The sequence below is a fragment of the Rhinatrema bivittatum genome, chromosome 14 (genome assembly GCF_901001135.1).
Source record: "Rhinatrema bivittatum chromosome 14, aRhiBiv1.1, whole genome shotgun sequence".
Classification (NCBI taxonomy): domain Eukaryota; kingdom Metazoa; phylum Chordata; class Amphibia; order Gymnophiona; family Rhinatrematidae; genus Rhinatrema; species Rhinatrema bivittatum.
Genome location: NC_042628.1, coordinates 43461233 through 43481082, shown reverse-complemented (window position 1 = coordinate 43481082; position 19850 = coordinate 43461233). Strand labels below are relative to the sequence as shown.

Here is a 19850-nt window from a genome sequence, read left to right as displayed (position 1 = left end):
CTTACTTTCAGCCACTTTGAGGGGGACAGATTTCTGCAGGGCAAGATCAATATTAGCAAATATAAAAATGCTGATAATGTTGAGAAGTAATCTGGGTAAATAAACGTTTGAAAATGATCATGAATGTGGGTTGTAGTGCCTCTTTCACCACACTATCTCTAGTACAAATCACTTGTACAGAACTTTGTACTGCTCTTTGCTCCTGGCTGAAATGGAGCACTTTTAGTGATATAATGTGGCTTAGGTTTGGGTCACCGTTTTCAGGTACACAACACAGAAAGTATATTATACCTCCCTACCAACAATAACACACAGCATATACATGTAGGGGCATCATTAATCGAATACATTGTATATTCAATATATACTATCCCATACATTCAAAAAAATGTACAATTCTTTTATTATTTCCTTAATCATATCAACACTTAAATATATGACGAATACACAAGTTAAACTATTTGTACAATAATCACAAATATCATCATATTGCACATATGTATAGAAAACATTTTTATCATATTTGTAAATTACTTATAATCACCTCAACACTCATACACCATATCATTCGTACATCATAGACATTTAAAACCATCTCATATTCTGGGATATGGTATGAACATGTTTAGTGGTATTTTAGATGATGGTTTTAAATGTCTATGATGTATGAATGATATGGTGTATGAGTGTTGAGGTGATTATAAGTAATTTAAAATACGATAAAAATATTTAACTTTAAGATAGCCGAATATATTCCAGGGCTTTTGCCAGTTCCTCATCTCCTCCTCTTATTTCTTTAATGCTGAAGATAGCCCTGGTTCTGATTAATAGTCTTTCTAGGATGCCCTTTTCAAACTCTTTCTTACGTTTCAGTAACCATTTAACCCTTTCATTCAGCAGTACTGGCTGGCTTCTTGCTAGGCCTATGACTTTCTCAGTCCTGGTACATTTATGAATCACTTTTAGCTATTGTCTTTTCTTGTTAGTTATAATAACTATAGAATGATCTCTTGTTATAGCTTTTCCCACTTTTCATAGTGTACCTAGATTATTCATCCCATCTTGGTCATTAAATAGTAAATATTCATCCCATTTATCATTGAGACTGGCATACCTCGAGAATGGATATGCTTAACTTCCCTCTTTTTGAGTAACTGTGGCTCTGACCTGCACACAGCGTTAGATACAGGAACATGGTCCAAAATATCATAATAGACTCTATCTCAAAGCCACTTTCTCTCCACCTCTCTTTATTATCAGTCTACCATATACAAACCTAGACTAGGTTTTAGGGGGGAAGAGAAAAGGAAGAGTCTTCTGTCATTGGCGTGGAGGGTTCGCCAGATATCTAGCAGATCAAGGTCAGCTAGGCTCCTACTTTGAAATCTAGCAAGTTCTTTCAAACATATAGAAGATTCAGCCCTATTCCATCCAGTTGATGATCTATAATTATATTAAATTCTCTCCCCATCAACAGTATTTCTCTCCCCTTAGAAATGGCCAACTCTAGTATCTCCTGCAAAAAAACAAAAACTTTAGTTAGTGAATATATATATATGTATGTATGTATTTATTTATTTATTTAATAACATTACTTCTAGACTTGAGATCAACAAAAAATTGCCCCTCTTGACCCCCCTATCACCTTCTTACAAACAAACCTTACCAGTTTGGGCACCAAAATACCAACCCCTCTCTTCTTGCTCTCACCTGCACAGAAGAAAAGCCAACCCATCTTATCTTAAACATAGAAACATAAAAATGACAGCAAAAAAAGACCAAATGGCCCATCCAGTCTGCCCAGCAAGCTTTCACACTTATTTTTTTCTCATACTTATCTGTTACTCTTGGCCCTTATTAGTAACTTTTTGGTTCTATTTACCTTCTACCCCCGCCATTGATGTAGAGAGCAGTGCTGGAGCTGCATCTAAGTGAAGTATCTAGCTTAATTGGTTAGGGGTAGTAACTGCCGCAATAAGCAAGCTAGCTACTCCCACGCTTATTTGTTTACCCAGCTTGTCCAATTCAGTCCTTGTTGGTTGTTGTCTGAGTATAAATCCTCTTTTCATCATCCCCCTGCCATTGAAGCAGTGAGCTGTGCTGTTGAAGCAGTGTCGTCTTACGCGTGTTGAAATGTTCTACTGTTGATAAATGAGTTTCATGGAGGAATGCTACTTCCACCTGCTGCCTTCTTAGAGCTAAAAGCATCTTCTTTATCTTAAATAGGCCCTTGATGTTCTAAGAACGCACCTTAGTTTTTTATATATTTCAAATCAGAAACAATTTCACACAATATACAACTTGTTCTCCCTGGTGGAGCAAGATGTGGGCAGCAGCCATACACTCACTATGTTTTCAGGAGGTCATGAGGTAAGATGATCTGCACTCTCTAGGGCTTTCAATTACTTTCTGATACATGGCAATTGCAATCATTCTCCTAAACTCCTGAAACGTACAATACTACTGCCTTGCAGGCAAACAATAAGCCCTTGAAGATTCATTCCCAATATTACTCCTCCTCCTCTCTGCCTATCTGTTCTTCCCCCTTGACTTTGTGTCTGGCCCCCCAGTCCCGAACTGTGTAACCAGTATGCCTTCCTCCCCAGTTTATAAACCAAAAGCCAATTAAACTGAGGCAAAAAAAAAAAAATCTCTGCAATTAATCCCATACCACAAGTATTATTCCCCATCACACACATTTTGCGTTCTAGTTTAATCCCACAGACACTCATACTCTGATATTTATTCCTATTATACAAAGTTTTCTACATGGATTTGTATTCTTTCAGTTTTAATGTTTTAATGTAAAGCAATATGCTGAATTAATGTTTGAATGTAAACCGAGGTGATGTTTCTTACATGCCCCGGTATATAAAAAAATCCGTAAATAAATAATAAATAATCTCAAAAGCTAAACATATTAAAAGCAGCATGGACCAAACCCTGCTCACCCATCCCAAATACAAGAGTGCCTGCATAGAAAAAAATCACTCAAATGCGACAGTATTTAACTTAGCAATGGTATAGAAAAGTTTTTAAATAAAAAAAATAAAAAATATGCGTACACACGCACGCACACCCTCATATCTTTTCTATACAATCCTAGACATTCACATTCATTGCATTATTTGTTTGATCTGTATGCCATTTTGAGCTTTTTGTAAAGATGGTTGGACACTGCCACATGTAGTCAAATCCATTGCACCCCAAATAACTCACACATCTTGCAGAACACACAACATATTTGTGTCTCCATTTTTATTTATACCCTTAAGGTTGCACACCAGCTTCAGACTTGGAGAATAGGGAACAATCGGACAGACAAAGGGGGTGCTCTTTTTACTCCTGACCTCGTGCTCTGTTGTTGATGTCCCAGCTTAAGTGCTTCGTCCCCTTTTATTTTTTTAACACCTTTATTTCTCTTCTTTCTGGCCAGGCTGGACAGCAACCAGTTCAAGGACAACGTGATGGAGTTACTGGGCAGTGTCCTGAGTGCCAAGGACTGCCAGATCCAGAAGATCAGGTAACAGCTCTGCCTGCTCTTCTGCTGCAGTGCATAATAGATGGAGGGGTCCTTCCACCTGACTGCACGATCAGCTGTATTGAATGTCTGCTATTGTTAAATATTACCTTTTCATGTACCCTGAACTAAGAGAGGACAGCAGGAGATTAAGGAGTTATTACATTAGGGATAGAAAAACATCAAACCTATCATTTCCCCAAAGTTCATAAGAATCATATGGAGAACCCTTGGTGTATGAGACACTGAGATCCTCCTGAAGTGGAAATTTAATGAGCTTCCCTTACTGTCTCAGGCATACATTCCCTCTTCTTCTAGACCCCTTATTATCGGTGTTAGATGTGCCCCCCACCTCAGAAACCTGATTCCCGAAGCAGTCATACCAGAGCCACTGTAAGCACTTGACAGATCAGATGACCACCTAGAGTGCCATAGATTTGAGGTCAGAGGCTCAGAAGTAGCAGGACTGTGGTGATTGTGCCTGCTTGTTCTTCCTGCCTGCATACGTCCAGAAGAAGAAACCCTGTTGCATGGGTAGGAAGAACAAAGAGGTGCAATCACCATGGCTGGAAAGCATAGGCACAGCAGCAGCATCGGTGGGCCATAGGGCCAGAAGACAGAAACAGTATTAGCATGGCTGGAAGAAGGGTAGAGTCAGCCCTTGTGGCAAGAAGAGAGAAACAGGAACAGTGTTTATACTGGTTGATGCTCCCATCCATTCCTGGAAGAGAGAAACAGGAACGGCATCGACCCGGACCACCCCCCTGAAAAAATAGAAGCAAGAGCAGCGGCAGCTCAGTGACCACCCCCTCCCCCTCCCCCCCCCCCACCCCCACACACACACACACAATCCAGTCACACATCGGCTTGTGTAACTGGAAGAAAGAGGAGAGGATCCTGTCAGCTACAGAGGCTGAAGGAGGCTGCGGCTGCTTGTGATTTCTGGGAGGGGGAGAAGAAGTGAATAAGTGAGCATGTGTGTGATTGTGAGGGAAAGAGAAAGTAAGTGTCCCTGTGTGTGTGAATGAGAGAGAATAAGGATTTTTTAAAATCCTCTGGTCTCCATACCTGAGAACTTTTGATTTCCAGTCACCCTGAGATTGACTTGGATTAGTGAGGGGAATGGTTGCACACAAAATTTCTCTTAGTTTTAATTATTGAGTGTTATTTATTTATTTATTTATTAAAGGCTTTTATATACCGACTTTCTTGATACAAATCAAATCAACTCGGTTTACAATGAACTAAGCAAAAAATATAATTAACCAATCAACAAGAGGTATGGAGCATACAGTTACATTATAACAAGGATGCCTTAACTTGGAATAAGAAATAAAGAAGGGGTGAACGGAAAGTAAATAAATAAAATAAATACTATATACAGAAGAGGGGGCAAGGAGCCAACCTCTTTAATAGATACTATGCATGAGAAAATTGAAAATTTGTTTACATAGGTGGGTGGTGGACAATTCTAGTGTTATTTGATGTATCTGCTGTTTTGAAATATTTTATTGGTGTTTAGGGAAACATTTTTTAAAATTTTTATATGAGGTTTTTAATTATTAGATGCTATTCTATTTGTCAGTTGTTTTGAAATATTCTTATTAGTATGGTTTTTCTATTATGATTGATGTTTTATATTCTTCAGTTTATTGTATGTTATTTTGAGGAATGGTGATATTTGTTTTTTCATTGTTGCACTACATACAGAGTCTGGCTTGTTGTAGTGTCCAGTTTTTGTTGGAATGTTTCTATTTATACTTTATTCTGTATTTGTGAGTGCTTCTCTGTGTTCTGCATGTGTGACTAAACTAAGCTTTTCTGCTAGTATGTAGTTTCTGTGTAGGGATCTACAGCAGCCTGGCTTGTACTGTTTTGCTAATAGGTGTATTGATGTTTAGAGGTTGGTGTAATATTTGCAGCATTTCCTTTTCATAGGTAGGTTTATTGCTGTTTTGAGTGCTGGCAGTTAGTGTTATTTTGGTATGGAAGGTTTTATATATAGTAATTGTAATTCAGTTTACTTATGGCTTTCTGAGGGCCAAGCCCATACCCAACATGCATTACAATAGGTCTTATGCCATATGGATTCCAAGTGTCTTTTTTGCTTTTTTTGCATGGTTTTCTAGTTGGCAGCACAGCAGTGCATTTACATATGATATGCATCATGTTGTAAATGATATTTTACCTCAGAAGATTAGTTTGAATAGCCTTTTTTTCATGTAAAATGTTATAAATGCATAATTTTTAATTGTGTATGGAGTGGGCACTTGGGGGGGGGGGAGTAGGAGGGGTACACAAGGGTTTATTTTGTTGGATTTAAAGGTTAAAGGAAAGTTCACCCCTGGCTAAAATAACCTTTACCAAGAAGTCTCTTAAAAGAAAATAGTGATATTAATCAGACTCATTTCTATAGAGCTCCTCCCAGTGATGGTAGATCATAATCTGATTTCTTTCTGGTCACTGCATAATAACATGAGCCTTGCCTGCTAATAATATGCAACTGGAATGCTATTAGCATGCAGCTAATATGTTACCAATATGATGGAAACATGAAAACAGCACATGACAGATCAAGTCAGTCAAGTGGCATTTGTCTGTCTAACAGAAACAGAGGCTGAGAGCCATAGCTGTGCATCTCGGTGACATTCAGTCATCTCTAATGGACCTAGACGAGATATACAGATGTGCTGCCACATGTATAGAATGCATTGGCTGCATGAAATTAAAAAATCTGAGAATAAAAAAGCATGTGTTATCTGTTTTATATGGATTAGGCATTGGAGTTTGGTTGTTAAGGCATGAGAGCCCAGTGCCTTCTCAGTGTCAGCCCTGTGCCGGCTGTGGGGTGTACTTCACCACAGATGACATGGAAAGTAATTCAGCTTTTTCTTATCTCCTTCTTGGGCAGTTTGGCAGAAAACCAGATTGGTAACAAAGGTGCCAAAGCGCTGGCCAGGTCCCTGATGGTAAACCGAAGCCTGACTGTGCTGGAGTAAGTTTTACTGTCTAAATAAGCACCACGGTAATGGAACAGTGAGGACTCCAAGCTCATTAGAACATCAATGTCATTACAACCATCACAAGGTATTCTGGGATTTGTAGTCCTGTTTTTTTTTTTTTCCTACTGAAATTTTAACAAGAAGTTCCACCCAAAACTGAAGGAGTCTACTTCACAAGATGTATGTATGCAAGCATTTGCGGATCCAAAAGTCCCCAACCTTGTCAGAATCCAAAAAGGCTACACCACCCAGAATGCTTTCTTTTTTTAAAATTTTCTATTTATTGAATTCACTCTTGATAAGAAAAAGCCTTGGAGGTAATTTTCAAAGGAGTTCCGCATGTAAATGTAACATACTATTGTAAAAGTCTTCAAAAGCCCGTGTACACACTTAAAGTGCACTTACATGTGTAAAACCTATGAACCATTCAAGGGCATGTATTGTAGCAATTTTTAAAAGCCCACTTACACGTGTAAAGTGCATTTATACATGCAAAACCCAGGTTTAAGCATGCAAATCCTTTTGAAAATTACCCCTGAAATGTTTGAATACAATTTTTAACAAAGAAAAAACCATAATACAATTGTAAGAAAAAAAGCTAGCCAGATTAATTCTAATAAAGGCCACATCACTGGTAGATGCAAAGAGAAAAAGAAGGGAGCAGGATGACAAACATATTGGAAGGAAAGAAAAAGAAACCAGTTGGCAGAGGTTAAATTCACCCAATACCTCCAGCAAAACCTTTTTTAGCATCGTAAAATGTCTAAAAAAAAATTCTTTGTTTAATTGGGTCCTGAAAGAAATCTGTATTTCCTTGAAATGTAATGACGCACAAACATGGAAAGCACAGTATAAACGTTGCCCTGAAGGGGAACACATCCTGTTGGCAGCTCTTGTCCTTGTGTGCCGCAATTAGATCTGGTTTTCAGGCTATCCACGATGAACATACATGAGATAGATCTGCATACAGTGGAGGCAGTGCATGCAAATCTCTCTCTCACATATTCATTGTGGATATCCTGAAAACCAACCTATTTTTGTAGCATTTGAGTCATCTACTCCTGATCTAAACTACCTGCAGAAGTCTGTGCTGTTTTTTATAATCATCTCTCTTATTCTCTTTGAGGCCAAAATACAAAGGAGCTTATCCAGATAACTTGTGAGTTGTCCAAATAAAATTCCAGATAACTTAAGAAAATTTTGGGGGTATTCTGAACCAGGCATGAGTTAGTCGAGTGACTTATCTGGCTAAGTTTGATATTTGGAATTAGCCAAATAAGTTATTTGCCTGACTCTAGATGCCCCAAGAAGCAGAGTTAACGTTATCTGGCTATATGCAAGAATAATGCCTGATCAGCATCGACAGATAAAAAAAAAAGAGTTTGGGCCCGCAGCCAGGGCTCACTTTCCCCTCCTGAGTGGGGCTAAAATTGGGGCTGGTATACCTGTGCCTCCCACCCTCCAAGTCCCCCAAAATTTGTTCAAACTGTGGCAGGCTTAAAGGGCCTGAGGAGGCGAAATAGGGAGGGGTGAGAGGGAGGGGATACGAAGGGGTTCAGATTTGCCAAAAATTTCAACCGTTCCCTGGGTGGGAGAGAAGGGGACTGGCCCACCTTTCAGTCTGCCATATTTTGAATATATTTCAAGGAGCTTGGGCTTACTGGCCCCAACTTCATGTTGGCCCTGGTTGCCATCCTGAACTTATCTTTAAATCGGTCGGCACTTATCCAGCTATATTCTTTGCATATAGCCACATAAGCTTAACGTGCGCCTGAAAGTAGCCAGTTAACGCTATTCGTTGATAATCAGCTTGACATTTTTCCAGCTGAATATCCCGGATAACTTATGGCATCCAGCTAACTTTAGTCTGACAAGTTATCCGTGTTTTGAATGTTGCCCTCTTTGTATTTCTCAGATGGAATGTAGAAGACCCTGGTAATAGGAGGCATGGACTCCTCTGGGATCTTCAGAATTACTTTCAAGCATCTCCTGAGCATATCTCCAAGTATAACCAGCGGCGACTTGGGAAAATTGATAAATCTCAGATTTAATTTTCTACTGTGATTTTCCAAAATCTCAAGATTGCTTTTAGGAATGTGGCACAATACACCAAAGCAAAGCTTGAATAATTGAAAGGAGACACAGTGTTTTAAAGTGCATCCAAATTCAAGCCTTACTCTTTTGAGAGTGGGACAAAGAGAGGCCATGCCTCCAAAAAGATATAGACAGAGAAGGGCTATCAAAATGGTGCGGAGCCTGACCTTAAGTCCTTTTGAAATGAGACTCGATGAGAGAAATAGGAAATATGGCAGAAATAATGGAGGCCATTATTGTGGCAGGTTTTTGGGACTGTTGTGTAGGGCAGTGGTAGGAAAGGAGTTGTGAAGTTGAGTAGAAAACATGGGGGAGAAGGGAGTTGATGTTGGGTTGCATATGGGAATTAGTGCATCTACGCAAGGTGAGTGAATCTCAACTGGGCAGACTAGATGGGCTGTTTTGATCTTTATCTGCCATCACGTTTTATGTCTTTATGTAATTTGGTGTCCTTCCTTCTCAATTCCTTACCTTTAGTCTTCGCAGTAACTCAATTGGATCCAAAGGGGCAAAGGCTCTGGCGGATGCCCTGAAGATAAACCAGATCCTGCTCTCCTTGAAGTAAGCTCCAGAAATCTTTACTTTCCAGGTTGACCAGTTGGCATGGAGAGACTCAGCTTGTCCTGGGTTTCTTCTGTGATATCTGTGGTTTGCACGCTTGTTTGTCTTAGGGAAATCGGAGCAGCAAGTTCCACCTTAAAGTGAGACAGAGCCAGGACTGATATTCCTTTAAAATCCACAGAACAACACATGATCAAGCAGCTATAAACATATATGAAACGTTTTGGGTGGAGTAACAGGACATTCCTGGTGTCTAGTAATAGGATAGTGGTGTTAGGCAATCCTTGGATACAGTCAAGGGTGAAGACCTATTTATTTAAAGTGGGTAGGCTTTTTTCTCCTGTCTTACTGTCTGCTCCCTTTCAGCAGGGCTGGGGAAAGCAAGGTGACTGCCTAGGGCAGAAGGCCCTAACCTTTTCAAGTGAAGGGCAATATAGGTCATTTCAAATCACTGAGAGGACTGGGCAGGAGCTCTCCTCAGTCTGCTGAGGTGGATGGGGGGTGGGGAGGGAGGAGGAGAGAGAGCCCCCCCCCCCCGACTTGTTTGCAAAGAACAGTTTGAGGAGGCAGACCATGTCTGGCCCTTTCAGTGATTTGAAATGCTAGGTTAAGGGGGAGGCAAGGGGCAGGGATCCCTGTGGTGCAGGGTGTGGCAGATAGTGTCAGTAATAATAAGCCAGGGAGGGTGAATGAATGCCGGGGATGGGATGATTATGGATGTGTGTGGTATGCACTCTTGCTCCATCTCTACTTCATTCCCCTTTCTCATCGCATTCTCCTATCCCTTTTCCATTTTCCTCTCCTCTGCAAAACAGCACCCTCTCGAGACCCTCATCCAGGGACAGACTTGGTATCTGGGTTATAGTAAGGATTTCTGTACTCTTTGCTTCCAAAGCCTGCATCCTTATGGGACGATATCCATGCCCCCTCCCCCACAACTCCAAAGAGATGGCAGCATTGGTTGGGAGCTCCAGGAACCACCATCCTTTTATGACTTTCCTTGGCAGTGCTACAGAGCCATGGCTCAACAGCATTAGTATCTTCCTCCCTGTGACCTACTACAACCTCTCCATGTCTGTGGCCCAAGTGGCTTTACCTGCACTAACAGCAGCAAAGCTTAATGCAGCCAATCAATGATGTCCTTGCATGACTAGGCCTGTCCATGCTGCTCTTTTGTGCTGCCACTTGCACTTCAAGTATCTGACATGGCAGTAGTAGTGGAATGCATTCTCGATGCTGCCACTGAAGGCCAAATCAATCTTCTTCTGCTGTTGCCACTGTGGGCTAAATGAAATTCAGTCAAGGGCTGCATCTGGCCCTTTGGCCATAGTTTGGGAATCCCTGGCCTACAGCACCAAGCTGGGGGCGGGAAGGAGAGGACACCACACTGCCTCTGTGAGTCAGTCTGTGAACATGCAAGCTCAGAAGGGAAGAGGGGCACCAAAAGCAACCCTTGCACTGGGCATTATTTTGTCCATCTTCCGCTCTGCTTGTCACCATCCATCTCTCTCTCCTCCTCACTCTCTTCTTCTCACTTTTTTTTTTTAGCCCCTCCAATACCATCCTCAGCCCTCTGCTCTCATCCATAGGCCAGCTTCATGAGTGCTTGAACCCTTCTGCATCACACCCTTAATCTCTCCTCTCCTTTCAGTTGCTAGTCTGGGTGTTTTGAAGATATCTCAGGAGACAGATCTGATTTTGGGAGTGCTCATGCACCCATGGAGCTAATGCCTGAACCCATCTCCTCCTCCTCCTCCTCCTCCTCCATGTAATGCTCCTGTGTACACCCTCCTGGGGGATCATCTGCTGGGGTCCATCCTCCTGTGGGTGTGGGGGATACAGCATCACCTTCCAATCAATCACAGGAGTTCATGTCCTCCTAGGGCACCCAACTTTGCCATTGTACAGCCAATTTCTTGAGGTTTTCTCCCTCATTGGGAAGGGTTTCCTTTGCTTGGGTTTATAGCTCAACTAGGCTGATGGCTTGCTCATTGTTCAGTGATTATAGCTCTAGTAATTCCATCTCAGCTAAGCCCATGACCAGTTCTTTGCTTTTATTCAGCCTGGAGAGACCACTTCCTCTCAGCCATAAGGCCAAAACCAAACAAGATTATGGAAAGAGAACAAGTGTATGCTGTTCCATCCTGCCTGGCCCCTTTCTCTGCTCTGAAAAATCAGGTACTTAAGTGTTTTGACCCTCTCCCTTGTCATTCAGGATGAGGATGTTTGATAAGATGGTCTTTCAATACATTTCCAACAAAAATCCATCTTTTTGGTCAAAGTTCTACAATTTAGGACTTTGCCAATGTTTGTGAAGTGATATTTCACAAATTCATTAGAGATAGTTAGAGGACTGTCATATGCAAATCCCCTAACCTGAAACTCTGACTTGTATCTCTTCAATAGAGGTCTGATAACTTTTTCAGTCTTGTTCTGACTCTCCCAGGCTGGTGGCTCATGTTATATTGCCTCTTCCTGCTGCAGTTCAATGTAATGGCAGCGTTCTCCTCCTCCTTGACATTTCTGGAGGGGGGATTCACTATCTCTTCCTGCATCACCTCTCCTCTCCTCTCAGCTGCTGGGAGTTTGGGAGTTTTGAAGAGATAACTCAGGAGGCAGATCTTATTTTGGGAGTGCTCAAGCACCCATGGAGCTAGTGCTTATAGCCTTATCTCCTCCTCCTTGGTTTCTCTGCCATTGAGCCCCCCCCCCCCCATCTTCCCATCTCAGCGCAGTGCTGTGTCTAAGTCCCACAGCACGCCCTCTCTCTCTTCAGGCCCCCCTCACCAAACCTTATTCATCCATTTCACCTTTGTACCTAAGCAAGTGAATCAAGTCTGAGACTCCCAGAACAGAGGTACCTGTGGAAGAGTGATGCTAGAAAACAAGCAGACAGCACAGGCCATGGATCCTCTGAAAGTGGATGTTCTCACTGTCCCCTGTGAAGGCCCTCCTCCTCCTCCTCTCCTTGCAGCAACTGTATGAGTTTCCTGACTGAGCCTGAAAGGGGCACTTCAGGGAAAGGAGGATTAGGAGGAGGGTCAGCTAGGGGTTGGGGAGGGGGAGGATGATCGCAAGTATGCATGCTCTTTCATCGTCCCTGTGGGGCATGCTGCCTGCCTATTTGCCAGTACTGTACATCCATGGGTGTTGCTGCTTGAGGTGACCCAGTGGTGGATTGCATAAGCAAGTACAGGTTACTGTAATAGGTCAATGATGTTACACTCATGCCTTGTGTACAATCGTAATCATTGGCAATTCCTTGGCAGTTGACGATGATACCCTATGTGTGAATCTGTAGATGGCTTATAGGAAGCAAAATCACAAAACAGTTAGATAGACATGGTTTAATGGGATACAGCCAACATAGATTTACTCAAGGGAAGTCTTGCCTCAAATTTTCTACATTTTTTTAAAGAGGTTAATAAACGTGGATAAAGATGAGTTGGTAGATTGTATATTTGGATTTTCAGAAGGCGTTTGACAAAGTCCCCCATGAGAGGCTTCTAAGAGAATTAAGAAATCATGGGATAGGTGGTGATGTCCTTTCGTGGATTACAAATTGGTTAAAAGACAGGAAACAGAGAGTAGGATTAAATGGTTAATTTTTTCAGTAGAATAAGGTAAACAGTGGAGTGCCTCAGGGATCTGTACTTGGACTGATGCTTTTTAATATATTTATAAATGATCTGGAAAGGGAAATAACAAGTGAGGTGATCAGATTTGCAGATGACACAAAATTATTTAGAGTAGTTAAATCACAAATGGATTGTTATAAACTACGGGGGACCTTGCAAGACTGAAAGATTGGGCATCCAAATGGCTGATGAATTTTAATGTGGACAAGTGCAAAGTGATGCTGAGGTTACACGATGTTAGGTTCCATATTAAGAGTTACACCCAGGAAAAAGATCTGGGCGTCATAGTGGGCAATACATTGAAATCATCGGCTCAGTGTAATGCAGTGGTCAAAAAAGCAAATAGAGAATGTTAGGAATTATTAGGAAAGGAATGGTGAATAAAACAGAGACTGTTATAGCACCTCTGAATTGCTGCATGGTGAGACCGCACCTTGAGTACTGTGTGCAAATCTGGTCACCACATCTCAAAAAAGATATAGATGCACTGGAGAAAGTACAGAGAAGTGAACAAATTGATAAAGGGGATGGAACAGCTCCCCTATCAGGAAAGACTAAAGCGGTTAGAGCTGTTCAGCTTGGAGAAGAGATGGCTGAGGGGGGTATGATAGAGGACTTTAAGATCATGAGAGGTCTAGAACGGGTAGATGTGACTCGGTTATTTACACTTTCAGATAATACAAGGACTAGGGGGCACTCCATGAGGTTAGCAAATACCACATTTTAAACAAATCTGAGAAAATTCTTTTTCACTCAATGCACAATTAAGCTCTAGAATTCATTGCCAGAGGATGCAATTAAGGCAATTAGCATACCTGGGTTTAAAAAAGATTTGGACAAGTTCCTGGAGGAGAAATCCATAAACTGCTATTAATCAAACTGACTTAGGGAATAACCATCTCTTATTGCTAGCATTAGTAGCATGGATTTATTTACAGTTTGGATATTTGTCAGCTACTTGCATCCTGGATTGCCCATTGTTGGAAACAGGATGCTGGGCTTGATGGACCCTCAGTCTGACCCTGTATGGCAATTTCTTATGTTCTTATGACTGATCTGGGTTTCCTAGCAAGACAGATGGCCTTATTGAATCGTTCCTCAGCATGCTATTTTTTTCCATTCCTGCTTTTCCACCTCCTGTTGCTTTCTCGTGTTTTGCTGAGTTCCTTGTAGTACAGTTTTCCTCCATGTGGGCTGGTCCTGGACATTGTGCACAGTAGTGGATGATTAATGTCCAAGGCACTCCATAGGTTTGCCAGATTGTAACTTTCTTTGTTCCTGATGGTGGTGGTCAGAGCACAGGTCTTGGAGGTGCTGTTGCATCTTTCTCCGCCCCTCCCTTATCCATTGCTTACTATGTGTGACCTTAAACTTGTCACTGAATCTCCCTGACATCATATCCTAACCTTTTCAGGGGAGGGGGACCTATTCTGGATCGCATCATGTATGTGTGTGAGTGTGAGCAATTTAAATTAGTCTCTGATGGATTTTATTGTTTTTATTCCCCAGTAATAGCACTGTTTTATTCCCCAGTAATAGCACCGTGTTATTTAGATTTTTCTTTTTATATTCTGCTTTTCGCACTTTTTTCAGCACTTCAAAGTGGATTACATTCAGGTACTGTAGGCAGATAGATATATTAGTAGCATTTGTCAAAATTCCTTCAATTTATCAAAACCAATAAGCCTCCCCCTACATCTTCAGAGGGGCTGTGAGTAGGACCCTCAGAAGGGGAAAGCTGCCCCATTGTAATGAAAGGGTTTGAAGTGAGCTCCGGCGCAGATTTTCCCACGCGACTGGCTGCATCCTCAGAGTTGGGCACTCCTGGTTGGCTGCTACATAGAAGGATGACCCCTCTCCCCTACAAGTGCCCAGGGCACCGTTTTGCCCCGTGACGCTACTGGCTGTGAATGAGGGGAGCTACCACTGAATTTATGTGCAAGCCCAGGGGAGGCTGGATGGGGGAGTCCATGTGCTCAGGCGCGCTGACACTTCTTACCTTGGAAGAAATTAGCAAAGCAATTTTATATTGAAGAAGATAATTTTGAACCATTTGCATTAATTACAATAAAAATGAAGCTTTTACCATGCAGGGCTTAGACAGAAATAAAATTAATTCTAAGTGACTTTCCCACAAAACTAAGATTACTTATTTGAATACCATCCTTGACAGCCTTGTTTTGATTTGTTTCTACAGCCTCCAGAACAATCTGATAAAAGAGGAGGGCGCAAAATCCATTGCCGAAGCGCTGCTAAGCAATCACAAGCTGATGACCCTCCAGTGAGTAACTCCCATCCCCAGGCATTGCTGGTTAGGCTGAAAGCAGACCAGAGGCCCATCCAGTCCAGCTCTCACTTGCCTGCCTCACAGCTCTCTGCCCGGGGTAATCCAGGGGAGGGGAGGGGGAAAACGCTGTGCATCTGTAGCTAATTCTGTAACAGTGGGGAAAAACAGAATTCCTTCCCGATCCCAGATTAGCACCAGACCCTCTGGGATCCTAACTTGCTATTTTATAACTCTTTTATGCTTCCAGTTTGACCGCACACCCTTCACCCTCTCTTCCAAGGACTTCTCCATTCCCAGATTTCTTTAGCCAGAGGTTACAGGGGGGAGCTGCTTGAATAATGTAAAGCGTAACCTATTCGCTGCATCGTCTGTAAGTGCTGCAGGCGCAGTGCGCACACTTTTGGAACGTGGCACGGAATGTAGTGCAGTCGTTGCTCGCAGCTGCTGAAAGGCACGGAAGGTTTTTTTTTCTGCGGCAGAAAAGCAAACCGGAATGACGGGAATGACGCGAAAAGAAATGGAGAGTAAAACAGAAACTAGCATGTTCCCCTGTGAGGAGCAATGGGTGTGCAGGTGTGGTCGCCCCATCTCCAGGAAGCGATAGCTGGCCTGGAAAGGCTGACGAGGAGGGCCACAAAAATGGAGAGAGGCTACACGGGTTAGGGGCTGTCCAGATTAGAAAAGAGGCAACTGAGAGGGGGGGGGGGCATGACAAGTTTATAGAATTCTAGTTTGTTGCTCTGATTTGCTTTTTCTTGCTGTTGACCTTTATTTTAATGTATTTGGGTTAAGCAGCCTGTACGAGTGGATGTGTGTGCGCGTGGTATGAGTGTGGAGTGAAATTGAGGTCATCCGTCTTAATGCGCAGATGATGTCTATTGGTTTACGCCGTTAGCTCTATTGGATTTCTCTTGGAATATTTTCTTTCTATGTTGTACTCTGCTGCGGTGACCTAATAATTTTTTTTTTTAAACAATTTGTTTAAGTTTATAAAATTTTGAGAGAGGCAGAACGGGGAAATAAAGGATAGGTTTTTTTTATCCTTGTAAATAATATTGAAACAAGGGGACACTCCATGATAACAACCCGCAGGTTTCAAACAAGCCATAAGAAGTACTTTTTCACTCGGTGTACAGTCAAGCTGTGGAACCTGTTGCCAGAGGTTATAGTCAAGGTGACTAGCAGAGTGGGGTTTAATAGCCAATTAGACTCGCAAGTTATCTGTCTAAATGGCTAATGCGGCATATTCAGCCACATCCGGCTAAGTTAAAGCCAGATAAGTAGTTCTCCAGCTATAATTTAGCCAGATACAAAAGGGCGTTTCAGAGACATTCCAGGTTGGGTTATCTGGCTAACCTAGCTGAATATCAGGTGTATCCGGCTAGGTTAGACGGGTAACTTTAGATCTGTTTCCAAGCAGGTCTCAAGTTATCTGACCTCGTGTGGCTGCACAAAGTGCTACTTAACCAATTGTCTTTAAAAGATATCCAGCTAAGTGATGTTGTCTTTAAAGAATAGAATCCAAATAAATAAAATGGGCCAGTGGCCCACCCCCCAATCCTCCTCCCCATCCACCCCCTAATACCTTATCTTTTATTGCCGGGAGCAAGGGAGCCTCTACCCTCCTCCTGGTACTTCCAGCGCTGCTCTATGAGAGGCAATGCCGGAGGCACTGGAAGTGGGGCAGAGGGTCCCTCGCTCCCAGCAATAACGGGTATTAGTGGGGATGGGGAATATCCGGGGGGGGGGGGGGGGGGGGAGGATGCCATGACATTTGTAATCCTTGTGGGTGAGTGGGAGGGAAAGGGGGGGGGGTGCAGGCTATAAAACACCGGGACAGGGGGTTTCTGTAACATTTAAAGCCTACGAGAGGGGTAGGAGAGTGCAGCCTGACATGGCCTTTATAAGATATTTTTGGGGGTTGCTGGGCCATTTATTTGTTTGTTTTCTATTCTTTCAAGACGGCATTACTTAGCCGGAGATATTTTAAAGACATCTGGTTAAGTAGCATGGTATCCGGCCACACAAGGCTGGATAACTGAAAAACCTACCCAGCTATTTTCATGTATCTGGCTGCATGTAACCGGATAACTTTAAGCTATTCTGTTCAGCGGGATAGAGTACGTGGGACAAGTTATGTGGCTTTTAGCTGGATAACGTGTGCTCTGAACAGCCCATTGAAGAGATGTCTATGGGGTAAATAAGGCCATTAGATTATAAAGCCTTTGGGGATAGGGAAATACCTCCCCATGGAAGAGGGTGTGCTACATCTAATTAATAAAGATGTAAGAACATAACAGAAAATCCTAGGCTTGGGTTTTAAGGAAATCCATGTGTGTATTCCTTAGCTCTGCTTGCACCGTGTCTGGGGTTTCTCTGGTATTACCTTGGCCTGAGGTGGTCATGGAGCAAAGTTTCCATTTTGGCGTTACTTCGTGTTTTGTTTTTTTTTTTTGTTTCTATCTCTAGTGAGGTAGAGCTACCAGGAGAAAAGGAAAGGGAGAGAGAGTAAGGAAGATTGAGAAAGACAGGAGTGCAGAAGAGAGAGCGCATGCGTGAAAGAGCGGGGGCGGCTGCGCTGAAGGCTTCCAGCAGAAGATATGTGTGTGTGTTCCTCAGGGAGACTTGGGTTCCTTCCTAGCTTCTTCATTTTAGTTTATTTATCTTAATAAATACCTTCACCCCCGATGCATTGCAAGGCATTCTGGGGCTTATAATCCTGCTCTGCCAGGACTGGATCCAAGGTCTCCTGAGGACCTGGAAGGCTTGGATGCTCTGCAAGTTTGCAAGTGGCTAACAATTCCACCATCTTTTTCACTACAGCCTTCAGAAGAACTCCATCGGACCAGAAGGAGCCAAACAAATAGCAGAAGCACTCAAGCAGAACTGGAGTCTCAAGGAATTAATGTAAGGACGGAAGGGTTAGCCAGACGTGTTTATCCGTGGACTGGTATTGCTCTTCCAGCTCATACCTTCGCTTGGATTCTCCTTCCACTGAGTGCAGGCTACAGCAGCCTGCAGTGCCTCCACCCCAGGGGAAACACTGAGCACAGCTGGAGATTCTCCCTCTTTATGGATCAAAGTAAATGTTTTCCACTCTCTCCCTCCTAAATGTTCCCAACTCCACTTTTTTCGGTGAGAGATCAACTCTCCCTCTTAATAATCTCATCTTCCGTTAAGCATGCGGAGAGAACGTGAAGCTTCATCCTATCAGTTCTACAGGAAAGTACTAGGGAAGGGGCTTCAGTCATTCCATCGCCAGGGAAGGAAAAGGCTCGTGGATTATACAGTCCTTTGTTTACATGTCTGGGAGCAATTTCTGTGTAACTAACTAACTTTTGGCTGTCAGTGGCATATGGAAGTAGATCATTGGAGGGCTGAGACCGAGTGCAGCTAACTGTTAATGCAATCAGTAAAACAACCAGATTACATAGGATCCTCACAGTCTTCTATAGTCCAATCCAGCAACCAGAGAGCTGTTATTGCAGATACCATAGACGAATAGTCCTTGAGAGGTACTGAATAGAATACAGATAGCGCAGAGTAGGGGTAAGCAAGCAGACTAGGAGTGCCACAAACAGGACTGGCTTTCAGCTTATCCGCCATGAACATACATGAAGTAGATTTACATGCACTGCCTCCATTGTATGCAAATATATTTTATGCATATTCACGGCAGATGCCCTGTAAACCAGACTTGTTTGTGGCACCTTGGACCACAGTTGCATAGCCCTGAGAGGATGTTGTTTCAATTAAGGGCCAGCTGAGTGAGGCTGCCCCTTACTGCAGGTATTGCAGAGTAATGTTCAGAGAAGTTGGCTTTTATTACAGATATCACGGGATAATATGCACTAGGTCGCAGTTCCACCTCTTTTCTTTTTAATAGATTCTCCAGTAACTGCGTGGGAGATCTGGGAGCTACTGCCTTGGCAGAGGCTTTGAAAGTCAATTGCAGCCTTTCTACCCTTGAGTAAGTCCTGTGGATTCTTGTATAGCGTTCTTGGTACCTTCCTCTCCTCCCACCTCCTCCTCTCCCCTTCTAATAGAAGAAGCCCAGCTATACCACAGTGAGTGCTACTTTCAGAAAACCTGGCTGCTGTGTCCTCAGGGGTCTCAGAAAGAATTGGTCCCACCAGGATCAGCAGACACATGTGCATCAGAGCAGTGGGATGGCATCTGCCACCTTTATTCCTGTACAACATGTTTGCTTTTGACAAAGACACGGGCTCTGGTCCAGTTGATTCTGATCCATTGGTACTAGAGCTTGAACAGGATACATTTTCCACACCAAGTGCTGGGTACAGAGCAGCGTTTTCTGTAACCTACATCAAAGCAGTACATATGTAGTTGGTGCAGGATTGCCAACTCTCCTCTATAGAAGAATGCTTCTTCTTAGATAAAATGTTGCCCCTTTTCCCATTCCTGCAATTTCCCTTTGGTTGGCTGCATTAAGGGAGAGTTCAGACCTGTCGTTCTCCTTTGAACTGTCAGCTGATGCTATGGAGTAGCAATACAGCTAGAGAATTTAGCAGTCTGTGCTGAAAGAGTAGGACACGCTGCCCCCTATCACCAGAGGGTGGTAATAACCGTTCTGACACCAAATGGTGTCTCCTACAGCTCAGTCTATGACCCTCTGAAAGGTGCCACCACACCATTCAGCTTCAGCCCTGGTGTCAGGTGTAGAACGTGACTGACGTGCACCATGGCAGGAAGAAGGATGGGGGAAGGGCGTGCCCTGATACCCAGAT

The 19850-nt window shown here is 42.8% G+C and overlaps 1 protein-coding gene across 1 annotated transcript in view; it reads left to right on the top strand.

Moving 5' to 3' along the window:
• Nucleotides 1-19850, top strand: part of NLRC3 (NLR family CARD domain containing 3) — a 103348-nt gene that overhangs the window by 54600 nt on the left and 28898 nt on the right. The window contains exons 5-10 of the mRNA XM_029576790.1: nucleotides 3437-3523; nucleotides 6432-6515; nucleotides 9094-9177; nucleotides 15013-15096; nucleotides 17926-18009; nucleotides 18989-19072. Coding sequence (XP_029432650.1) covers nucleotides 3437-3523; nucleotides 6432-6515; nucleotides 9094-9177; nucleotides 15013-15096; nucleotides 17926-18009; nucleotides 18989-19072 — 507 coding nt within the window. The remainder of the gene's footprint in view (nucleotides 1-3436; nucleotides 3524-6431; nucleotides 6516-9093; nucleotides 9178-15012; nucleotides 15097-17925; nucleotides 18010-18988; nucleotides 19073-19850) is intronic.